The following is a 19,798-nucleotide window of genomic DNA, read 5'->3' on the forward strand; positions in this document are numbered from 1 at the left end:
CTCCCTGGTGTCGCAAGGGATTAAGATGCAACCTATGAAGCTGTCTGCAGGATGAGGCTTCTGCAGAATGAGTTCGATCCCTCAGCCGGCCAGGGAGCAGTTGCCCACATGGCACAGCAGACCTCTCCTGACTCTCCCGCTGCTCCTCTCAGCAGTGTATTTCGTCAATCTGCCTGTTCTGCTCCCCGCTCTGTCTCTGGTGTATCCTCTCACCCCCCACACCTCTGGCCTAGACCCCAGCTCTTGTATGCATAAGTGAATAAATCTTTAAAAATAAAAATTAAATTAAATTAAAATAAAAAGACCATCAGTCTCTTCATAGAGATGAAACGGAAAGATGGCCAAGTGGACAGAGGGAGAAGAACTCATGCCTAGGTTGGAGCTGGTGGTGGGTAGATGCTGGCAGGGAGTGTGGCAACTGTGGACAGATTTGGCATGTTTGGGGTTCTAGAATCAATACCTGCGCCCTCTCAGTCCCTGAAATCTCATGGTATTTATTGCCTTGCATGTTTGCTTTGCTTTCTACTTGTTATAGTTGCTCGTGTGCTGTTTCCCAGAGTGCTCTGGGGCACCTAAGGTAAGAATCCACGACCCAGCCCATGACCTCTATTTCCCCTGTGGCTCTAGCACAGGGTCTGACATGCCCGTATTAGACCCAACCGTTTCTTGAGTGGATGAACAGTCAAGGGAATATGTGAAGGCCAACAGCTAACAAAGGTAACACAGTCCTCTTTTCATGGCTTCTCCATGGTACAATATTTTCTCATGTCTCATCCTCCTAACAGTAACTCCCAACACATGAAAGTAATCCATGCTGTCCACGAGTGGTGCTCTTTGGAATGAAATTACTTGTAAGGAACAGAAAATTTACTAGTGATGACTCTGAACCTTCAAATTCATCTTTTGAGGAAGGGCAGGTGGCCTTATGACCTGATTTTCCGGTGGAGACGGGGTTCCCCAGGCTTGAATCACCTGGCCCAGCACCACACAGCGCCGGCTGCCTCCTCATTGAAGATTCTGGGGGTGACTTGGTGTCCTTTCATGTCTTCCTACTGCAGGAAAGGGCTGACTAAATAAAGATAGGGGAACACATCTGCCTGTTCTTTGGTGACACTTCAGAGTGATTTTTCTTTTTTTTTACTCTTTGGAAAGATGAAGACTCTGTTAACTGAACAGAAAGGATATCGCTATCTGAGTGGAAAATTATTCCATCTTCCTCTTTTCGTTAAACCTGGGGGATCTCTCTTTGGAAAAGAAGTTTGTGCATTATTCCCAGTTGCTGCGCTCCACCGAGGCGTGTTTTCCACCTCGCTGCTCAGAAGGTCCAATCCTTTGCAGCGAAAGCAGGATGACCCTGGCAGACATGTGTGCTTTCCAGTAGCCAGGGATGAGCGGCTGTCAGAGCCATTTAGGCATGGCCTGAGCCTAATTTTCCTCCCAAAGGCAGGCAGCAGGCACGTGTGCATGGAGGGAGCCCCGGCTTTCTGGGGCCACCCGCACTGAGCTGGGCCTGGGTCTCACGCTGGCTTCCTCCCTGATTGACCATCTCTCTTTCGTCTGCCCCCCAGCCCTCTAATTTGCTTTCTGCTGGTCACACGCACATTGATTGGCTACTTTTATTTACCCTCCTGATTCTGGTCTCTCATAGAGATTATAATTATAGTGGCTGGCTGCTGGGCTATTAATTAGGGAAATTGTGATTTATTTTTTTATTTTTAGATGTTGAGGTTAATTGGTGACATCATGGGCTGTTTTCCCTCCAGAGAATGTGGACTGCAGTGATTAACCTTGAGTCCAGGTTATCTGCTATTAACCATTTGCCTCCATTTTTATCTCAGTGTTATAATCAATCACTATGGTACCCGCCGCCCAATGTCCATTTTGAGAGAAAGTAGGGGGGCCACTTGAGGGGGGCCCTTCAGGGAGGAAGGAAGAGAGTCTGTGTTCCTTCTCAACTACCTCCCACCTTCTGCCTAAAAAAACTTGTCCTCCCCAAATATTCTTCAAATTGACATTCTTCCTTTAATCAATTAATCCTTCAACTCACCGGGGTTATCTATGGAAGGAAAGTTGCAGGCATTTGGCAATTAAAGGAAGGTGCAACAAAGCACAGGGCAAAAGTGAACAATGATGTAAAATATTTAAAATTTTTTTTTAAAAAAGCAGAAGGGACAGGCCCAGCCAACCAGCCCCTCTGCTGACAAGGGTTGGAAAAAGTCATCACCAGAGAAGATTACAGGCTGCAGACATGATGGACAAGCCTTTGGAGAGCCCAGCCCTTACCGTACAGAGAAGCCTGTGAAGTCTGCCCATTTATGGAGAGATGGAGGGGTGCGGACCCGCCTGTGGTTGGCTGTCAGGAGTTAAAAATGACACTCACCCAGGCATGCATGTGCATGGCCTCTTCTGTGGCTGCTTAATGTCACCGCTTAAATGACCCTCTAACAAGACACTCCTGATTTGTGATCACCCCTCATTTTGTGGAACTCTGTCCTTGCTGGTGCCTTGAACAGATAGGATCCTGGAACCCTAACTTCATGAACACACAGAACAGAGGAAATTAAGAAGGGTTGACCGAGTCAGCAATTCCCAATCTCTCAAATATTATTGCAAGCAGAGTACAATATGATCTATATTTTATTTTATTTTTTTTAAAGATTTATTTATGCATACAAGAGCTGGGGTGCAGGCCAGAGGTGTGGGGGGTTGGGGGCGGGGTGAGAGGATTCACCAGAGACAGACTGGGGAAAAGAACAGGCAGACTGACTGAAATATACTGTTGAGGGGAGCAGAGAGAGAGACAGGAGAGGTCTGCTGCGCCATGTCAGTTGCTCCCTGGCCAGCCAGGGATCAAACTCGTATTGCAGAGGCTGTGCATTGCTTCATAGTGCAGTGCTTAACCCCTTGCGCCACCAGGGAGGCCCTGCTCTATATTTTAAAAGATAAATGGGTACAATGCATTTTTTTAATTCTGTGAAAATTTCACAATACTCCATCAGATGGACAGATCCTGGTTTAACCAAGATACTGTTGGAAATTCCACGATGAAGCGTTTCCTTTTCTTCCTTCTTTTGCCCCGTTTCTAAGCCTTCAGGTTTCTTTTTTGAGCCCTTTGGCACAGATGTGTTTCAGAATTTTAAATATTTCAGTTTTTAGAAAACAAATATGGGACACATTCCCTAGAAGGGTCGACATCCAGTAATCGACCCAGTATTTCTGCAGTGAAATGTACCAATATTCATTCTAAGAGATAAATAAAAATGATAAATGTTCTCACGCCAGGTCAAGTTTTGTCACCAAATGACTAGGAAAAAGCATTGGGTGTTCAGGGTTTTGTTTTGCTTTTTTTTTTTTTTTTAACTTGCAATAAATGGATTATGTACCTGAATTTCCAAAACCCACTTGCTTCATCCAGACCTAGAGGAACAGGGAAAACTGAACCTTGTTTTTCTTTAAACTTAAGGAGAAGTGAGGCAGATTTTAAAACTATTCTCATCAAAATATTTCACCCAGATGCCGGCCACATTCATTGCAATAAAGGGGCCTTAAATCTGTTTCTGCACAGTGACCTTTAAGTCACCTGCGTAAGGATTCAAGTCATTAAGTGCTAAAGACATTTAAACAAACCCATAATTTCCTGGAACTTACTCTCATTCACCTTAAGGAAGCACATTTTCAGGATGTTTGGAAATGGTTTTTAATTTTGAGGGTAGGATTTCACATGGAAAACAAACGACCATCTCAGGGAGTGTTATTACTGAATTTGACTCATGTGGGAAGAGCCAACTAACTAGTGTGCACTGTTCTCTCCACTCCAGTTCAAGTTGATAGCTGCCCTCAGTATAAATGGAGGCAGGCTCAAGAGTCCCTTTTTTTAATGTGTAAAGAACATGAACAAAGCCTTTAAAGACAGGCTAAGTTTTAGGAAAACGTAGCGATATCTAGCAAGTTCTATATTAAATGTGCACACACTGACATGTATGGGTTTGCAATTTTCATCCAGCTCACTGGGCTATAATGCAGACTTTTTCCTCTTTAATAAATGAAATGGCTTTCCTGAAGAATATAAGAACATTGTGGAAATTCAAAAGATAATGTTTCCATCTCATTTCTTGATGCGTCTAGATGGATGGATAGGTAGGATGGATGGATGCATGGATGGACAGCTGGAGGGAGACTCGGATAGTCCACTGGGTATACATGGAGTTCACTGCCCAGCACCAGTCAGCAATGTGGTGCAGATCCTGAAATGACACTATGTCTCTCCATACAGTTACAAGCTTGGAGTTGAATGCAAACTCTATTTTTAAATTTTGGGGTGAGGACAAAGCACCTGCCCTCATGGAAAGAGATAAGAACACAATGCAGTGAACACCAAGAACCTGACTTAAAAAGTTTAGTTCAAGGAAAGTTTTTTTCACTTTCATGCTGATCTTGAGACAATTTTACCCCTAAAAAGCAGAAGAATTTTAGAGCTTGGTCAAAGTTTTAATCATCTGTGGTGGGTGATCTTGTTATCTGGGGCTGTTCTTCAGAGTTCAGAGAGAGACTTGCAGGTCTTTAATTTCTCAGTGAGCCGTGTTTGAAGTTGATCTGCACTCCAGAGCGGGAAGAGAATACCCCCTGCAGGTGTCTGTGCCTGAACCATCTCAGGCTGAGGGAGGAGCAGGAAGGTGAGAATGGTAGCACAGAGATTCTGATTTCTATCTCAGCAACACTGAGAGCAAACAGAGAAGAAATTATTAGGGAGAGTTGTCCTGTCAAAGGGCAGCACTTGCTCTATTTTACTTTAAATCAGCTCAGGATTTTGACAATGGTGCATGGGAGAATACAGTCACTAATATCTCTGGTTGGCTCTCTTTTAAATCACTCTGCAAATACCTAAGAGCTGGAGAAAAAGTGCCTTCAATTTGGGCATGTTATTTCTGCCCTCTGTTTCATTTTGAATGAAATTACAAATGTACAGAAAACCGGGGAGAGTAATGTGAAAATAACTCACGCGTTCAGCACCTGGAATGAATAAATGCCAATATTCTGAGCTGTTACTGCAGAGGTCTCCTCACCCACCGCCGCCTGTTCTTCTGCCATATTCTTGGAAGGAACAAGTCATCAGACATGATCTTTATGCTCAGTTAGAATTCTTTAAGCCAAACTTTGAGGGAAGTGGGGGAAAACTCCATGCACTCCTTAGACCGATGCTCGAAGTTCTATTAAGAAAGTGTGAAATGGGCCTCCCCGGTGGCGCAGCGGCTGAGCGCTGGGTTGTGAAGCTGCCCGCAGCCTCTGCAGCACCGGTTCGATCCCCAGCTGCTCCCCGGCCACTGGAGGAGGGTCCCACATGGCGCGCAGACCTCTCCTGCCGCCCGCTGCTCCCCTCAGCAGTGTACTTCGTCAGTCTGCCTGTTCTGCTCCCTGCTCTGGCTCTGGTGAATTCTCTCACCCTCCCGTGCTTCTGACTATACCCAGTGCTTGTATAAATAAATAAATAAATAAATAAATAAATAAATCTTAAAAAAAAAAAAAGTGTGAAATGGCCCCCAAGTCCAGACGTCATGGAGAGAGCAGTGACCTATTTGAACACCCTGTTCTCATGTCCTGGTCCTTCTACCTCAGGGGTTTTTCCACCTGGCCCTCCTCCGCCTCCCACGGTCCACAGTGAAGCCTCCTGCCAAGGCTTTCTCCAGCCAGAGCAACAGCTGACCTATCCACCCGTGTGTCTCCACAACACTATCATCCTGTGCACAGTATTAGTGCAACTGAATTTTAATTGTTTTGAGAAAGTATTGGCGATGTGTTCTATTTGGGGACAGCAGGCTGGAAGAGTCAGGCCCATTTGCTTACTGAACAGGGAGGCCCTGGGAGGGTGAAGGGATGATTTTTCTTCCATCTCTGCCTACATCAGCATCTAGCACCGAGCCTGACTCCCAGCAGAGCACAGGGAAACGGATAAGATGGAAAGCAGGCAATGAAGTTACGAGCATCAGCCAGCCAAGGGCAGATGAATGGCTTTTGGCTTCCTTTCTGAACGCAGCATGATGTAGGGAAAGAACTCAGAGAAGGAATCAGGAGTCCCCAACTGCTGCTCAGCTCTGCCCCTTTTGAGCTGTGCCATCTTTGGCAAGTACCTCACTTCCCATGGCCTCAGCCTCCTGAACAGTAAAATTAAGGGGATGTTTGTTTCTGCCTCTGGGGCAGATGTGGACAGAATTGGACACTGACCGGCAAATGAATGACAGTATATGCTTCTGTTGATTTTAAATAATACACACCTGAAAAACTTTCAAGTTAAAATATAGTGTTACTTCAATTGAATTTTTTTTTAATTAAAAAGATTAGCCAAAAAGACAGAGATGACAAAAAGTGGGGGTGTGACGTGGATAAACATGGTCGGAACTGTGGCAGCATTTCGAGATGATAGTTTGCCAGAGTATTTTCAGCTCTGCTAACATCCTGCCTATAGCTGCAGAGTCCGCGTGAGTCAGAACACAGTGTCTGAAAACCCCAAGCCAAGTGTGTTAAATGCACTGGCTCAGGGTTGTGGGTGTGTGTGTGTGTGTGTGTGTGTGTGTGTGTTTTGGGGGAGGGAGTGGGCTCGTATTAGTAGAGAGAAAAAAAAATGTTATAATACAGAATCGCCTGACAGACAACACTGCTCTTCTCCCTCATAAGATAATAGATTTACAACCAGCCTTCATTATTCCAAGAAACTTTTTCCCTAAAAGGACTCCTGAACACACAGCTGCACTTCTGCTCCTTTGTGACAGCGGTTTCCTATCTAAAATGGAACATCTATTATGCACAGTCGATATTTATTATGATACGCCATCGAATGCCATCAGCTTCCTCCAAAATGTGTTGCGTTTAGGCCGGTGGCATATCTCCTCCTTCTGAAATGGGGGCTTTTATGTCTCTGCTTACGGCTGAGATGAGAAAAGAAAGACCACATGCTCTCTGAAGAGGCTAGCGCCACGCTCCTCATTTGCATGGATCCTGTATCTGCAAGTGTCCCGGGACAGGTGGCCTCGTGGTGACCGGGCACAGTCATGGTTTCAACCAGGATCCCTGTCCCAAGCTGCGTCCACTTCACGGGGAAGTCTTCCTCTTGGCCCGGCCCATGCAGCCTGCAGATGGCCCCATCCTCTGCAGCCCTTGTCACTGGGGCTGCCCAGGAGTGAAGGACACCAGCTGCTGGACACTCTCGATTCGTGAGGTGGGCCAGCCCGAGGGCCACCGGCACCGCACACCTCTGTGAGCCAGGTCCCCAGCACCCAGCCCACTGCAGCTTCTGCGCCAGCACTTGCTCTCACCTCTCTTTGGCCAGAGGTCCCTCATTCTGACTTGAGGGGCGTCCAGATACTTTTGTGGTGTCTGCACCCGAAGCAGACAGCCTCATTCTTGTTCAGGCCCTGGTCCTGATGATCTGTGACTTCTAGCGTTGCTACCCAGGAGGCTATAAGTAGGCATGTGGGTCCAGTGAACACAGTGGTGTCATGTGGTCCAATTCCTCCTAAATGTCTAGTTGAGAAGCATTTGCATCTTTCTTTCACCTCAGCTTCTAGTCACAGGGTCATAAAGTGGAAAGAGCCTTTTATTTTGTGCGTGTTTGGAAGCTCCTGTGTACTCCTCAGACAGATTTTTATTACCGGAGCCATTAGGGACATTCGGTCGCTCTGCCCTCATAAGCATAAATGCATCAACTTACATTCAACTATTACCTTAAGTGCAGTTTCCATTTATGCCAGCGTCTCTTTCCGCCCGACCTTCCTTCAGGGCCCCTTGCTGTGATGTGCTGGGGAGGTCGCCCACATTGGCATCACGCAGAACCAGGCCTGTGCGCTGGTGCGTTGGGGCTCTGCCTTCCCTTCTCACTGATGTGCTGCAGCTACTGACTGTGCTGCCCGCGTGCTGTACTCAGCCTCCCTGAGCCCGTTTCCTTGTGCTCACAATGGAGATTGGGAGGTCCCTTTCCCCAGGTTGACACGTCTAAATTGAGTAATGTGTGCCTGTGCCTTGCACACTCACGGAACTCTAAGAGCCTCCACACTGCCTGGCTCCATCTTCCAAGGCCTTCTGTTATTTTGCCCTCATGTCAGAGTCACGATTCACATTAAAAAGTTACAGTGTGGGGCCTCCGTGGTGGCGCAGGGGTTAAAGACAGTGCTAGCAAGCTATTGGCAGCCTCTGCAGCACAAGTTCGATCCCCGGCCAGGGAGCAACCCACGTGGAGCAGCAGACCTCTCCTGTCTCACCCACTGCTCCCCTCAGCAGTGTATTTCAGTAGATCTGCCTGTTCTGCTCCCCACTCTGGTGAATCCTCTCACTGCCCGCCTACACCCCAGTTCTTGTATGCATAAATAAATAAAAATAAATTTTTAAAAATAATTAACCCGACTCATCAAAAGATGTAGCAATTTGTGACCTCTCTCTGACTGCATCATCATTTCCGTCTCCACTGACATCCACTTTACTTCATGTTTTCCTGACAAAATGACTTGCTGTGTGATCAGGATATGGGGGGCAGGGGGCATGGATGGAAGCCCCACTTACTGAAGATTTGCTTATTTTCAAAAACAATTACCAGCATGAGTACAGTCGCAGGATTTCCACACAAACCTCCTGGGAGGCCCTTTTGTTTGGCCCTCGATCTGAAACATCTAAAAGGCTAGTTTCCTGGCCAGGTAGCATTCTGCATGGTCCATTTAGCTCATGGCAGCCAACAGTCACAGCCCACTTATGCATCACCCTTCTGGGAGCAAGCTAGTCTATGAACGCTAGAGGGAATTACGATGAAAGAATTTTAGTCCGGGCTCAGATTGGGTAGAAAGGCAACACAAATCTTGCCCATCTGACTTAATCTAAAGTTGTGTAATTAACTTCACGGGGAATTCAGTAGGTCTAGTAAACTCACCAAACAGATACGTCTTAAAAATTAAGAACGTTTTCTTAAGGTTTTTCATGAACTTTGTGGGCTGGGGGAAGAAGAGGATTATAACAACAGCGGTAGCATATTTTAAAAAGGCCAGGTTTTTTTTTCAGGCTAAGTAAGACGAGTGAAAGAATGAGACCTTTAGATGGAAAATTCTGGCATATTAAGCTGATTTTTGAAGTGAATGTTTTTGTTTGCAAACCCCATGTTGACGATCTTCCCATTATCTAATTCTCGGGGCCTCTGGGTCAGCCTTAAGTCATCCAGAGCCTGTAGCAACACAATCCCTGGGAGAGAAATGGACAAATGTCTCCAGATCCCTATAAACATGACACATGTGGCAGCGCTTTTCAGAGTTTTGGAAATTATTTAAGCCACCTCTTTAATTGCAGCAGCTCAGCTAGCTCAAGATTTCATAAACTCAGTGGGAAGGTCGTGTTTGGTTTTGTTCTCCTGGGCTGAGGCAAAGCTACAACACAGCAATGGCCCCAGCAGAAGACACAGTCCTTTTTCTGTGGGATAGGGAAGGACAATGGGATTGAATGGGGATCGCTCTACAAAGTATAACTTCAATTAGAAAATGTCTCGTCTATGTGTCTGCAAGGGTTACCGCTCAGAGGGCAGTGGATGGGAGTAACACGTCCTCAGCTGAGGCGATCACAACTGCAGCTGAAGAAAACTTTCACGGGCTCACCTGGGCTGGGCATGGTGCACTAGAGGAGCCGGGACACCTGCACCCACAGGATGTACCACATGTCACCAACCTGATGATATGATGGTGGGAGCATGCATAAAGCAGCTACTTTTCCTGGCACAGAGCCCTCCTGTGAACCAGGAGATATTTAAATAACCCAACTCAGCCATGCCCTTGGCTGTGCAAGGGCCAACACAAGCCACTGAATTACATAATAGATGCTGCCATGCTTTGCTCGCTCTGCCAACTTCTGGGGTTGAGAATGTTGTACGGAACCCATGCAATCTTAAAACCAAAAAATTAAAATCGGGAGCTATAATAATAGAACAGAACATTGTCTCATAGCCACGTATGACGTTTGTACAAGATGAGTGCAGTGGTGGAAGGACAGAAATGCATTTGTCATGTCAGGAAAAAATTCTCTCTAAAACTAGACATATAGTCCCAAAGGTTACGAAAGCAAAGAAAATGAGCCTTATGAGTCTCCCTTATTCGCCCAATGCACGTGGCCAACTCTCTGAGGCCATTTGCATCTGGATTAGACTGTAGTCCTGCTCACAAATCCTCCCTAAATGCTGCCACTTCCCGTTCCCCACACATTCTCTCATCTAAAATGTAACAGCAGACGGGTGTCTGGTTTTTGGTTTACTTACTCGTGCTATTGATTTCTCCTCTTTAATGTTATACTGAACAGGAGCCATTGAGAAGCCCACAGGGGTACCTCCGAGCTTCTTGCCTTTGGATTCAGATCCTCCAGCATAGAAAGAACTGGCAAATGAATGAATAGACCGTGGCTTCTAACCTGTCTGTAAATACCTTGTTTATGTCTCTTGGTAATGGCTCGCCCTTGTGAACATGCAGTCATTTAAAGTTTAATTTTAATCTACACATCAGAGATGGAGATAGGGGATTGCTGGGGCTTTTCTCTCAACCTCTCTCCCTCTTTGATTTTCAAGATAAAGCAAATTAATTAATGTGCACTTTCCAAATGAAGAAATGATTAAGACCCAGCTGTGTCTGTGAAATTATAAGTTGTGATGCAACGCTTGGGACTTGTTAATGCTTTTTTTGGCATGGAGAAGAGAGACATAGGTATCTAATATTAAGTGGTGTTCTAAAAAGTGTAAGTTAGCAGTTTGTTTGCCAAATTAACTTTCAAAGACATCTAAGTTACTAAGTTTGACTTTTCTACGCACAGATCTTAAATGATTGATAGACTGCTGGAAAATAGCTTTGTTCAAAAAAGATACTCTTTGGCAGGCTACTTCAAAGGCCTTACTTACAGTGGAAAGATGAAAAGATACCCCCATTTTACATTAATTTCCCCGAAAGATCAACACTTATTTGAAATATGGCTGAGAGTGATGAGGTGTTTACTATATTACAGGTCTTTTTTCACTGTATCCAGAAGCCCCGCGTGGGGCTGCTTTTACTTCTAAGATTTAGGAGAATTTTTCTACACATAAAGAGCATCTTTAAAAAAGCACAGATGGGTAGAACTGTGTATCTGGCGCGTCTATTCACTACTGTTTCATTGCGAGGTGACATTTGAGACTAAAATATACAGAGATCTGCTTTTAAAAAAATCAACAATATCACTTCAGGATGTGAATTCAGATTCCCCCTATAGTATTCTTCATAGTATCTGAAAGCGTATGGTTATTTTTAAACCCAGATTGTGTGATTTTATTTGATTCAAAGATCACTGTAGAATTACATAAACCAGGGGTGAGACTCAAGACTCTGTGTGTGTGTGTGTGTGTGTGTGTGTATTTTAGAGGTGGGGGGAGATACCTGAGAGGAAACACTGTTTAGGTCAGTATGAGATAGATACTCTGATTTTTTTTTTTTTTAATTACAAACCACCCCATTTTTCAATATTGGCAACCTCTTCAAAATTTTTGGAGGATCCTGGGCTGGCTGCATGAAACATTTGGGGCTTGCAGGGAGGGGCAAAGCGTGATGCTGGTATAAACCTGCTATGAAGAAGAAAAGTATTTACCTTAAAAAATGTCAGTTGTCCACATTCTTTGGAATTCAGAGTTTCATAATTATGATAAAGAAGCCACTGACAATGGCCTCAATATGGCTCGGGACAAAAAACCAAGCCTCTCTCTCTATGTCACGTGTTTGGGAGAAGCTTTGCAAAAGGGCTCAGGTGCACAGGTTCCTTATATCGAACACAATAATCAGTGAATTCACAGTGGAAGCGATAGGGAGGGGAGGCCCCTTTCTCTTAAATTGATCTCCAAGGCCATTTCACTTTATGGAATTAAATATAGCTGAATTGGAAAAAAAAAAAATTCCTTCTTTGCTCTTTGGCAGGGTGAAGTAGAGAAATAAAGTCTCCCCGCTGAACTACTATGAGGTCAGAAGCCTTGCTGCTATATTTCACACTGCTACACTTTGCTGGGGCTGGTTTCCCAGAAGATTCTGAGCCAATCAGTATTTCGCATGGCAACTGTGAGTATCCACCACCTCGCCCTTCTTCTCGCCCTTTGTGGACACATTAGCCTGCATGAACCAGCAAAGCATAAAAACTAACATTTTAATAAAATAGGACATCTAGTCTCTTGCCTTGTCCAAGGCAAAGGTGGTAGTTTAAGTCTTTTCAAACTGAAGGGATGTGGGTTCATGCTTCTGTTCTGTGTTGCCGTGGGGACACATATGTGTGAGCATGTGAGAGGTTTCTCAGTACCTCCCATAAAGTTTCGTTCATTCCACAGAGGCCAAGATCATGCCTGAAAACCAGCTTGGGAGAAAATCTCTAGCATTTGGGTTTTGCCAGTATTGCACATTTTCACACATAATTACTATCTGGGCGATGTTACAAGCTGCAAACAGAGAATAATGAAGTCTCTTTTGGAGGATGAGAGATAAAGATTAACTTTTTAGAAAACTTACAAGTTGTATCACTGCTAGACTTGGATAGACTGATTTTTTAAATTCACAGAGATCCTATTTTAACTGTATAACAAGTCTCTGCTTCATTCTGGAGTAGGAAGCAACATGTTAAGAATTCAGTTTGCTCTTCAAAAGAGGAAGCCCTACCCGCGAGTAGGATGAAACAACTGATTTACTACTTTTTCCCTTCAAAAGCCAAAATATCACAGTAAAGGTGAAAGAGAACCTTTTCCCCAAAGAGCGATTTTCCTAGTAGCTATCCCAAAACAAGCTCTGAACAAGCTACATAGTGGAGGTATTTTACACAAATAACTGGCACTAGCAAGATCCATCAACTCTCAACTTTCTGCTGAATGTTCTGGGTTGGATAAGGAGATTATGTGGCTTGACGATGAGGTGGTCGACATAAAACCACCAGAGGATGTGACTGCAGACCAAATGCTGGTGGCAACTGCATCATTCTTAAAACGACAGTGTCTACCAAACCCAAAGTACCACACCTTAAGGAGCATTTCTTTTTCTCTATTTGAGAGAGATATTCTGGCTTTGGTGCTCCAGTACAGAAGAGATCCCAGCCCAAATGTGCTTCTGAAAAGTTAAACTTCAGTAGACACTCAAACCCCTGACAGCAGAGAAACATGACTTGTTTTAGCCAGCTCCTCAATCATGGGTAAGTGAAATTTCAGCGCAGTGAAGGAGAAACCACAAGACAATCCCACACCAAGGTTGACTGTTCAACAAACTGAGCTCTCGAGAAAGATCCTCACCAGGAATGATGCTCAGCTTCTCAGGGTTTACAGCACAGGATCTGAGCATCGATGTGTGAATGGTTTTCAAGTCCTTCCTTACCCCCAAACACTTGCCTTTAAAAAATGACTCATCTTGGACCTCCCCGGTGGCACAACAGGTTGAGAGCCGCCCTGTGATGCTGTCTGCAGCCTCTGCAGCACGGGTTTGATTCCTGGCCTGCCAGGGAGATACCCACATGGTGGGGCAGACCTCTCCTGCCTCGCCCGCTGCTCCCTTCAGCAGTGTCTTCGGTCCATCTGCCTGTTCTGCTTCCCACTCTGTCTCTGGTGAATCCTCTCACCCTCCTGCACCTCTGGTCTGTACCCCAGCTTTTGTATAAATAAATATTAAAAAAAAAAGACTCATCTTTCTTGCCTACTTAGTTTCTCTGGAAGATTGCCAGTGCTCTGGAGATTGTAGGTTGAAAGGCAGAGAGCTTTTTGAGATGTAGGTATTTCTAAAGGTCAGATGTTATTCCACACTGCCCATTCTCAGCCAAGGAGAACTACAGGAAAGCAGAAATATGCTCGCTGACTCTCCAAGACGGGGAAAATTCCAGATAGCCCAACTGGCTACACTCCGTTTGACCCTGGCCTGTCAAAACCCCCATTTCTGTGAGATTAGCCAATTGCTTAACTCAAGAGTGAACTTCCCACAGTTCCTCGAATGCCAACCAACCTAGCGGGGCCTGCCTTCAATAGTAGATTATTCCAACTGGACGCCTGTGGAGACTGTATTTTTCTCCTGGCTCCTGGGCTAGGGCTTTTGCCTCCAGACCACATTGCCTTTGTGGTGATTGATGGGAAGGCTGCTTTGAAATAGTTTTGTCCCGAGACAAGATCTTTGGCAGACTGCCCCTCAGGCTTAGCACTCTACAAAGATGAAAAGAAAACGGGAAGAAAAGACACCTTCATGGAAAGGGTTCATTCGCAAGTTTAACCCCCAGAAAGAGGGACAAGTCAATAACAGTGACCCTTCGCCAGGCAAGTCCAGGCTTATTGTCATCTGGAAATGAAGCTGTAACCCGATGGTCCTGAAGGAGCCCTCTTCTATCCCCATGTTTTCTGAAATAACAGACTCTTGTGGAAGCGGAAGGTGGTGGCAGGGTCCGGCCTCAGTGGCGTTTTGTTCTGCAGCCCGCCCCTGGGGGTCCTCCCCCTGCTGTGAATTCTTGGCTTCATTTTCTTGTCCCTCTCGCCCCCATATCCTCTTTTCACAGATACAAAACAGTATCCGGTGTTTGTGGGCCACAAGCCAGGACGGAACACCACACAGAGGCACAGACTGGACATCCAGATGATCATGATCATGAACAGGACCCTCTACATTGCTGCTAGGTGAGTGGCCCCCCCGGCGAGTGCCCCAGAACCTCAATGCTACTTAATGTGAGGGCTACTTGAGTGTGAGAGGCTGTCATTCTTGCACGATTGTGTGTGCATGTGTGTGTGTGTGTCTAACAATGTGGATGTAGGTAGAAATAATTGCCTATTTTGGAGCTGAGACTCAACCCACTGTTTATCTTGAACGTATATGCAAATATTTACTCAAGCACCCAGCCGAGTGCTTCTCTCCTGGGTACTTTTCTTAAATTAAGTTGAATGTGTAACCATGTATTATATAGTGTGTGTAGGTGTGTATATATATTAGACCTGTTTGTATTTTCGCTGTTGATAGAGAGTGTCGCTACTGTAACAGGATGACAGTAAGCCCCCATTTTAGAGGGGTTTTTGTGGATGAATTCACTCATTAGTGGAATTCTGAAAACAAAGCAAAGGGATGGGCACAACCAACCCTTGAAAGCTGTCAGCAAACTGAGGTGACCAGAGAGGAGAGTGGGGGCGGGGGGAGCTGAATAGGAAGGGCCAGAAGGGGCCAGGACACTGGGGCTGAGGATTCTGGTGTCCCAGTGATGGGTGTGGTGTGGTTACATACATGGGAAGAGGTGTGAACCTAGTCTTCTAAATGCTACACAGTGTTGTGAACCAATGTTGTCTCCCAACACATCATTTTAAAATATTTTAAAAGGTTTTTACTTGATTCTAGTAAAAAGACAAACAAAGCTCCAGCTATTGCAAAAATGTCAGTTAGATGGGTCATGACTTAAGGCTGAAAAGCATGTTAAGAATACTGCTCCCAAAGGGGGTCACACATACATTTAGGCTTTTGTTTTAATTCTACATTTAATTTACCTGGACCGTAAATTCTCAGACCATAAGTCAAATGAAAGGTTAGATGACCTGGTGAAGTTCTTTGGGGTTCTAATGATATATGAACCCCCACTGGTGGTGGTGGGGTGGGCTCATTCAAAATGATTCTAAATGAACAGAGACAAAGAACACTATTTTTGTGGGTTTCCACGGTGGTCCTACCTGATCATACTCAGAATAAGAAATTGAGATTATGTTTGTGATACCATTGTGGCTGTGAGCGTAGGTAAAGCACAGGTGAACACCACCAGCACTTAAATCTTTCAACGCACTCTGATGTTCTGGAATGCATCAGAAAGTAAGACCATTAACTGGCTCCCAATATGGTGCCAGTTCCCCCTCTTCGTCACAGAAAGCTATGCCAGAACACTTTAAAAATTCTACTTCACAAATACTATACAGCACACACTGGTAACAGGTACTATATAAATTGTAACTATGGTTCTAAGTGCTTTATAAATGTCCATTCATTTAATCATGGGGAGAAAAACCTATGAGAAGAAACTGTTATTATCCTCACATTTTATAAGAAGAAAGCAAGGTACAGAGAAGTAAGATGATAGGGTCAAAATGGCAGAGGCCAGGTATGAACTAGGCCTTGCTCTGCAGCCTGTCATTATTCCTTCTAGTCTGCAGCCTCCTGAGTAGCCAAGGTGGGTAGTGTTTGTCCTGGTAACAGCAGTTGCCCAAGAGTATAGTTAGTCATTGTGGGTATTCACTAAAAAGCATCCCAGTGAGCATCCTGGTAGAATATGAGCTCCTTCTTAAATACTATTTTTAGTTTCCAAAATGTAGCAGAGCTGGAAGATTACATCGGTCTCCAATTATCTAAAGGCGGATCAAAACAAATGATTAAACACTGGGTTTGTTGAGAAATCGGTTGACTTGAGAATCGTCTATGAATTGTTCACTTTGCAGTTGGTTTTCTGGAAGGGAAAATAAAATGGTGTATCTGACTGCCCTTGTTCCCGATAAGTTAGCGAGAGCATGGAATGCAGGTGCTGGGCAAATTTAAAAGTGATGATTATGCCGAGATGATAATAAGCCAAGACAGTTTTATCCTCACTCCCTACCCTAAAAAAAAAAAAAAAAAAAAAAAAGAAAGAAAGAAAAATAATAGGAGGGAAGGAAAGGAGAAAGGCATTCAGTTGTTTAAAACTATAAAACAGATTTGTCTTGGGGCTCCCCGGTGGTGCAGCGGTTGAGCGCTGGGCTGCGAAGCTGCCCATCAGCCTCTGCAGTACCGGTTTGATCCCCGGCCACCGGCGAGGGTCCCACATGGCGTGCAGACCTTTCCTGCCATGCCCGCTGCTCCCCTTAGCAGTGTACTTCATCAGTCTGCCTGCTCTGCCCCACCGCTCTAGCTGTGGTGAATTCTCTCACCCTCCCATGCTTCTGACTGTACACAGTGCTTGTATAAATAAATAAATCTTAAAAAAAAATTAAAAAAAAACCAGACTTGTCTTTCCTTAAAAATCTAGTTTATAACACCATAGTCAGCTACTTCCCTCCCATACACACGCTTGGAAAACTTCCTACTGGAGTGCCATGGCCACCACACTCAAGGTCTCTCCTGCCCTTCTCATTCCACACTTCCCAACATTCTCTGCGAGATCCAGCTTCCCGGGCAGCAAGTAACACGATGTAAAGTTAAACCTTTCCCCCAGGCTCAAGCCATGGTAACACAATTAAGTGGCACTCACTGAGGCGGGGAGAGGAAGTCCTAGGATTAAGTCAGTTTGTGCTCAAATAACTTCATTCAGTAAGAGCAGCGCATGGATCCTGGGGTGCACTACGGGGGGCTGGGAATCACCCCCGGCCCTGGTCTGTGGTTTAGTGGGGAGCACTGTTTCTCTTTACTGGGTAGAATGAGCTCTTGGACAAGTGAAAAAAGATTACCATTGTCCAAAAAGAGATTTTGGTCACGGAATTCGATTTTTAAAAGGTTTCCAGTTCTTTCTATGTCTGTGTCAGCAACTGGAAGCCAAATCCCATCTAAAACTGGGGGATCGAGTCAAGTGTGATGTCAAGAACCCCTGTCAATTCAGTTTTATTATCCATTTTATAAATTCTTCTCTCTCTCTCTTTTTCTTGTTTAATCTCTAAACTGCTAATTAACATAAACAGGTCATGCCAGAAGGGGGCAATCCAAGAGTTCCTGAGGAACTGCCAATGCATATTAATCACTTGTTAATTTACAATTCATACATTCAGCTCCTACTTAAAATTTTAAGGGGAAGCAGGGCAAGAGACAACTTGGAGTCTTCTCAAACCCGATACCAAAGTAATAGGCAATTCCATTCCAATAACGAGCCTGACCCACACACGGCCAGTAAAGTCAAACAAGTAATAAATGAATGCAATAAAATTGCCTTGAAATGAAAGGGCAGGGTTCTGGCATCCTGCAGAGGGGGAGGAACTTCTCAATTGAGTGAGTTCCACTTTCTCCCCCTCGCCACCCTGACACACATGCACACACGTGTGTGTGCACATACACGCACACCGACACACACAGCGCGCATGCCTGAGTGCACACACACTCACAGTTCAGTAGCAGGCAAGGGAGTCATGTACGTCAACTGCCTTGTCCCTTCTTTGTATTTTCCCGAAACAGCTTGTTTTGTTTTGTTTCCCCCTGTTGTACGTTCCCTAAAAGCAAGAGCAAACAGATTTCCAAAGAACTGGAGAGAAAAATTGAAGGGAATCCTGACAGCAGATAATGCCTCTCTTCCTTCTCTTTTTTCTTTTCTTCTCTCTCCCCACCCCCACACTTCCTTTTAAGCCATGAGGGGGCTTGAAAGTCTGCACAGGAGCCTTGAGATCCTGGTTTAAAGCTGTGGGTAATTTCCAGCCCCAGGACTTCCTGCATTTTAGAAAAAGTCAATGTTATTTCAAGGGAAAATGAGCTGTTTTGCTTTCCCTTTCTAGCCCCTCATCTCCCCAGTTGAGTGTACTTTTTTCTTTTCTTTCTTCTGAATTCCAGACAAAAACGCCCTTGTACTCAGCTCACACAGAAGGGGATGTTTAAATATAGCCCCACACCTGAGCTGCTGATTCTGTTTCTCCCCTTCCAGGGGGAGATTGGCAGCAAATTGTAAAGGCAACCGAATTCTCAGCAAAACAGGAAGGTGAACAGAAGCAAGAAATGTAAACTTTAGCTCAAGTACATTTTAGACCGTAATGGACCATCATCGTGTGAGGAAAAGAGTGGCTTCTGGAAATAATTTTACCTTTATCATCTCCCATCTTGTCAATCAAACCATCAAAGCTGAGGCTGAAAATATATTTTCCAAAGAGAGATGGAGATAGATTTGCTTTCTTCTGGGCCCCCTTCATGAACAAATGTGGCGTGTTGAATCCCAAGTGTTTGGGTTGGATAAGAAGACGCTGAAATGGCAGGTGAACCCATATGCGTCCTGGTTTGGGGGCCAGTTGAACTTCCAGAGTCCTCGCCCCTGAGCTACAAATATACAGATGTTAGAAATCTGGCAGGAGAGAGATTATGGGACTGTGGTCACTAAAAGTATCTGTTAACCACCCCTCTGCCCCCCGGAAAAAAATTAAAGCAAATGCCACCATATTAGAAGGTGCTCAATGTGATCTAAAAGCATGTCTCACAACTGAAATGGTCCCTTTGTTTTGCATGTGGATGTCCTATTTTTTAGTAGTGTGATATGGATTTATCTGCCATGAAACAGACATGCCCATTCAGGAGAAAATGAACTATCTTGACGCTTGTGTTTGACACTGTATTAATTTTTCTTTGTTTACAGGGACCATATTTATACTGTTGATATAGACACATCACATACAGAAGAAATTTATTGTAGCAAAGTAAGTAGCTTTAAAACCATCCCTCTGAAATTAAAGACTGAATAGTTGTTGAAGATGATACATATTTTAAATGCATTGGTTGAGATGACATGGTTCATAATAATTACGGAGATTTTGTGAAATCCTAATTTGGGAATAAGTTGGGGCTTAATTCATGTTCACAGTCAGGCACTTCATATTTTATTCATTGAACATGTGTGCATACACACGTTAGAATTTTAAATCATTCTTTAAATTCCTTTAATAAAATATTAAAATATAATATGCATTATAATAGATGATATAATTAAATAATTAAAATATAAAATATACTTGTCCAGGAAAATTCCAATTTTCCTATGTTTAAAGTTTGTCCCAGAAATGTTTCATTGTTATGTTTCCACGTCTTGCTGTATTAAGTTTGATTTGACTGCTGTGATTCAGGAATTTGATCATTATCTTTTT

General features: G+C 44.4%; 1 protein-coding gene across 4 annotated transcripts in view; it reads left to right on the top strand.

Moving 5' to 3' along the window:
* Window positions 1-19,798, top strand: part of SEMA6A (semaphorin 6A) — a 126,890-nt gene that overhangs the window by 50,547 nt on the left and 56,545 nt on the right. For all 4 annotated transcript variants that reach the window (XM_037509480.2, XM_037509479.2, XM_037509481.2 and 1 more), the window contains 3 exons: window positions 11,946-12,083; window positions 14,533-14,650; window positions 19,294-19,354. In XM_037509480.2, coding sequence (XP_037365377.1) covers window positions 11,984-12,083; window positions 14,533-14,650; window positions 19,294-19,354 — 279 coding nt within the window. In that variant the 5' untranslated portion in view covers window positions 11,946-11,983. The remainder of the gene's footprint in view (window positions 1-11,945; window positions 12,084-14,532; window positions 14,651-19,293; window positions 19,355-19,798) is intronic.

Source organism: Talpa occidentalis, unplaced genomic scaffold (genome assembly GCF_014898055.3).
Source record: "Talpa occidentalis isolate TD23 unplaced genomic scaffold, MPIMG_talOcc4v2.1 talOcc4.13, whole genome shotgun sequence".
Lineage (NCBI taxonomy): Eukaryota > Metazoa > Chordata > Mammalia > Eulipotyphla > Talpidae > Talpa > Talpa occidentalis.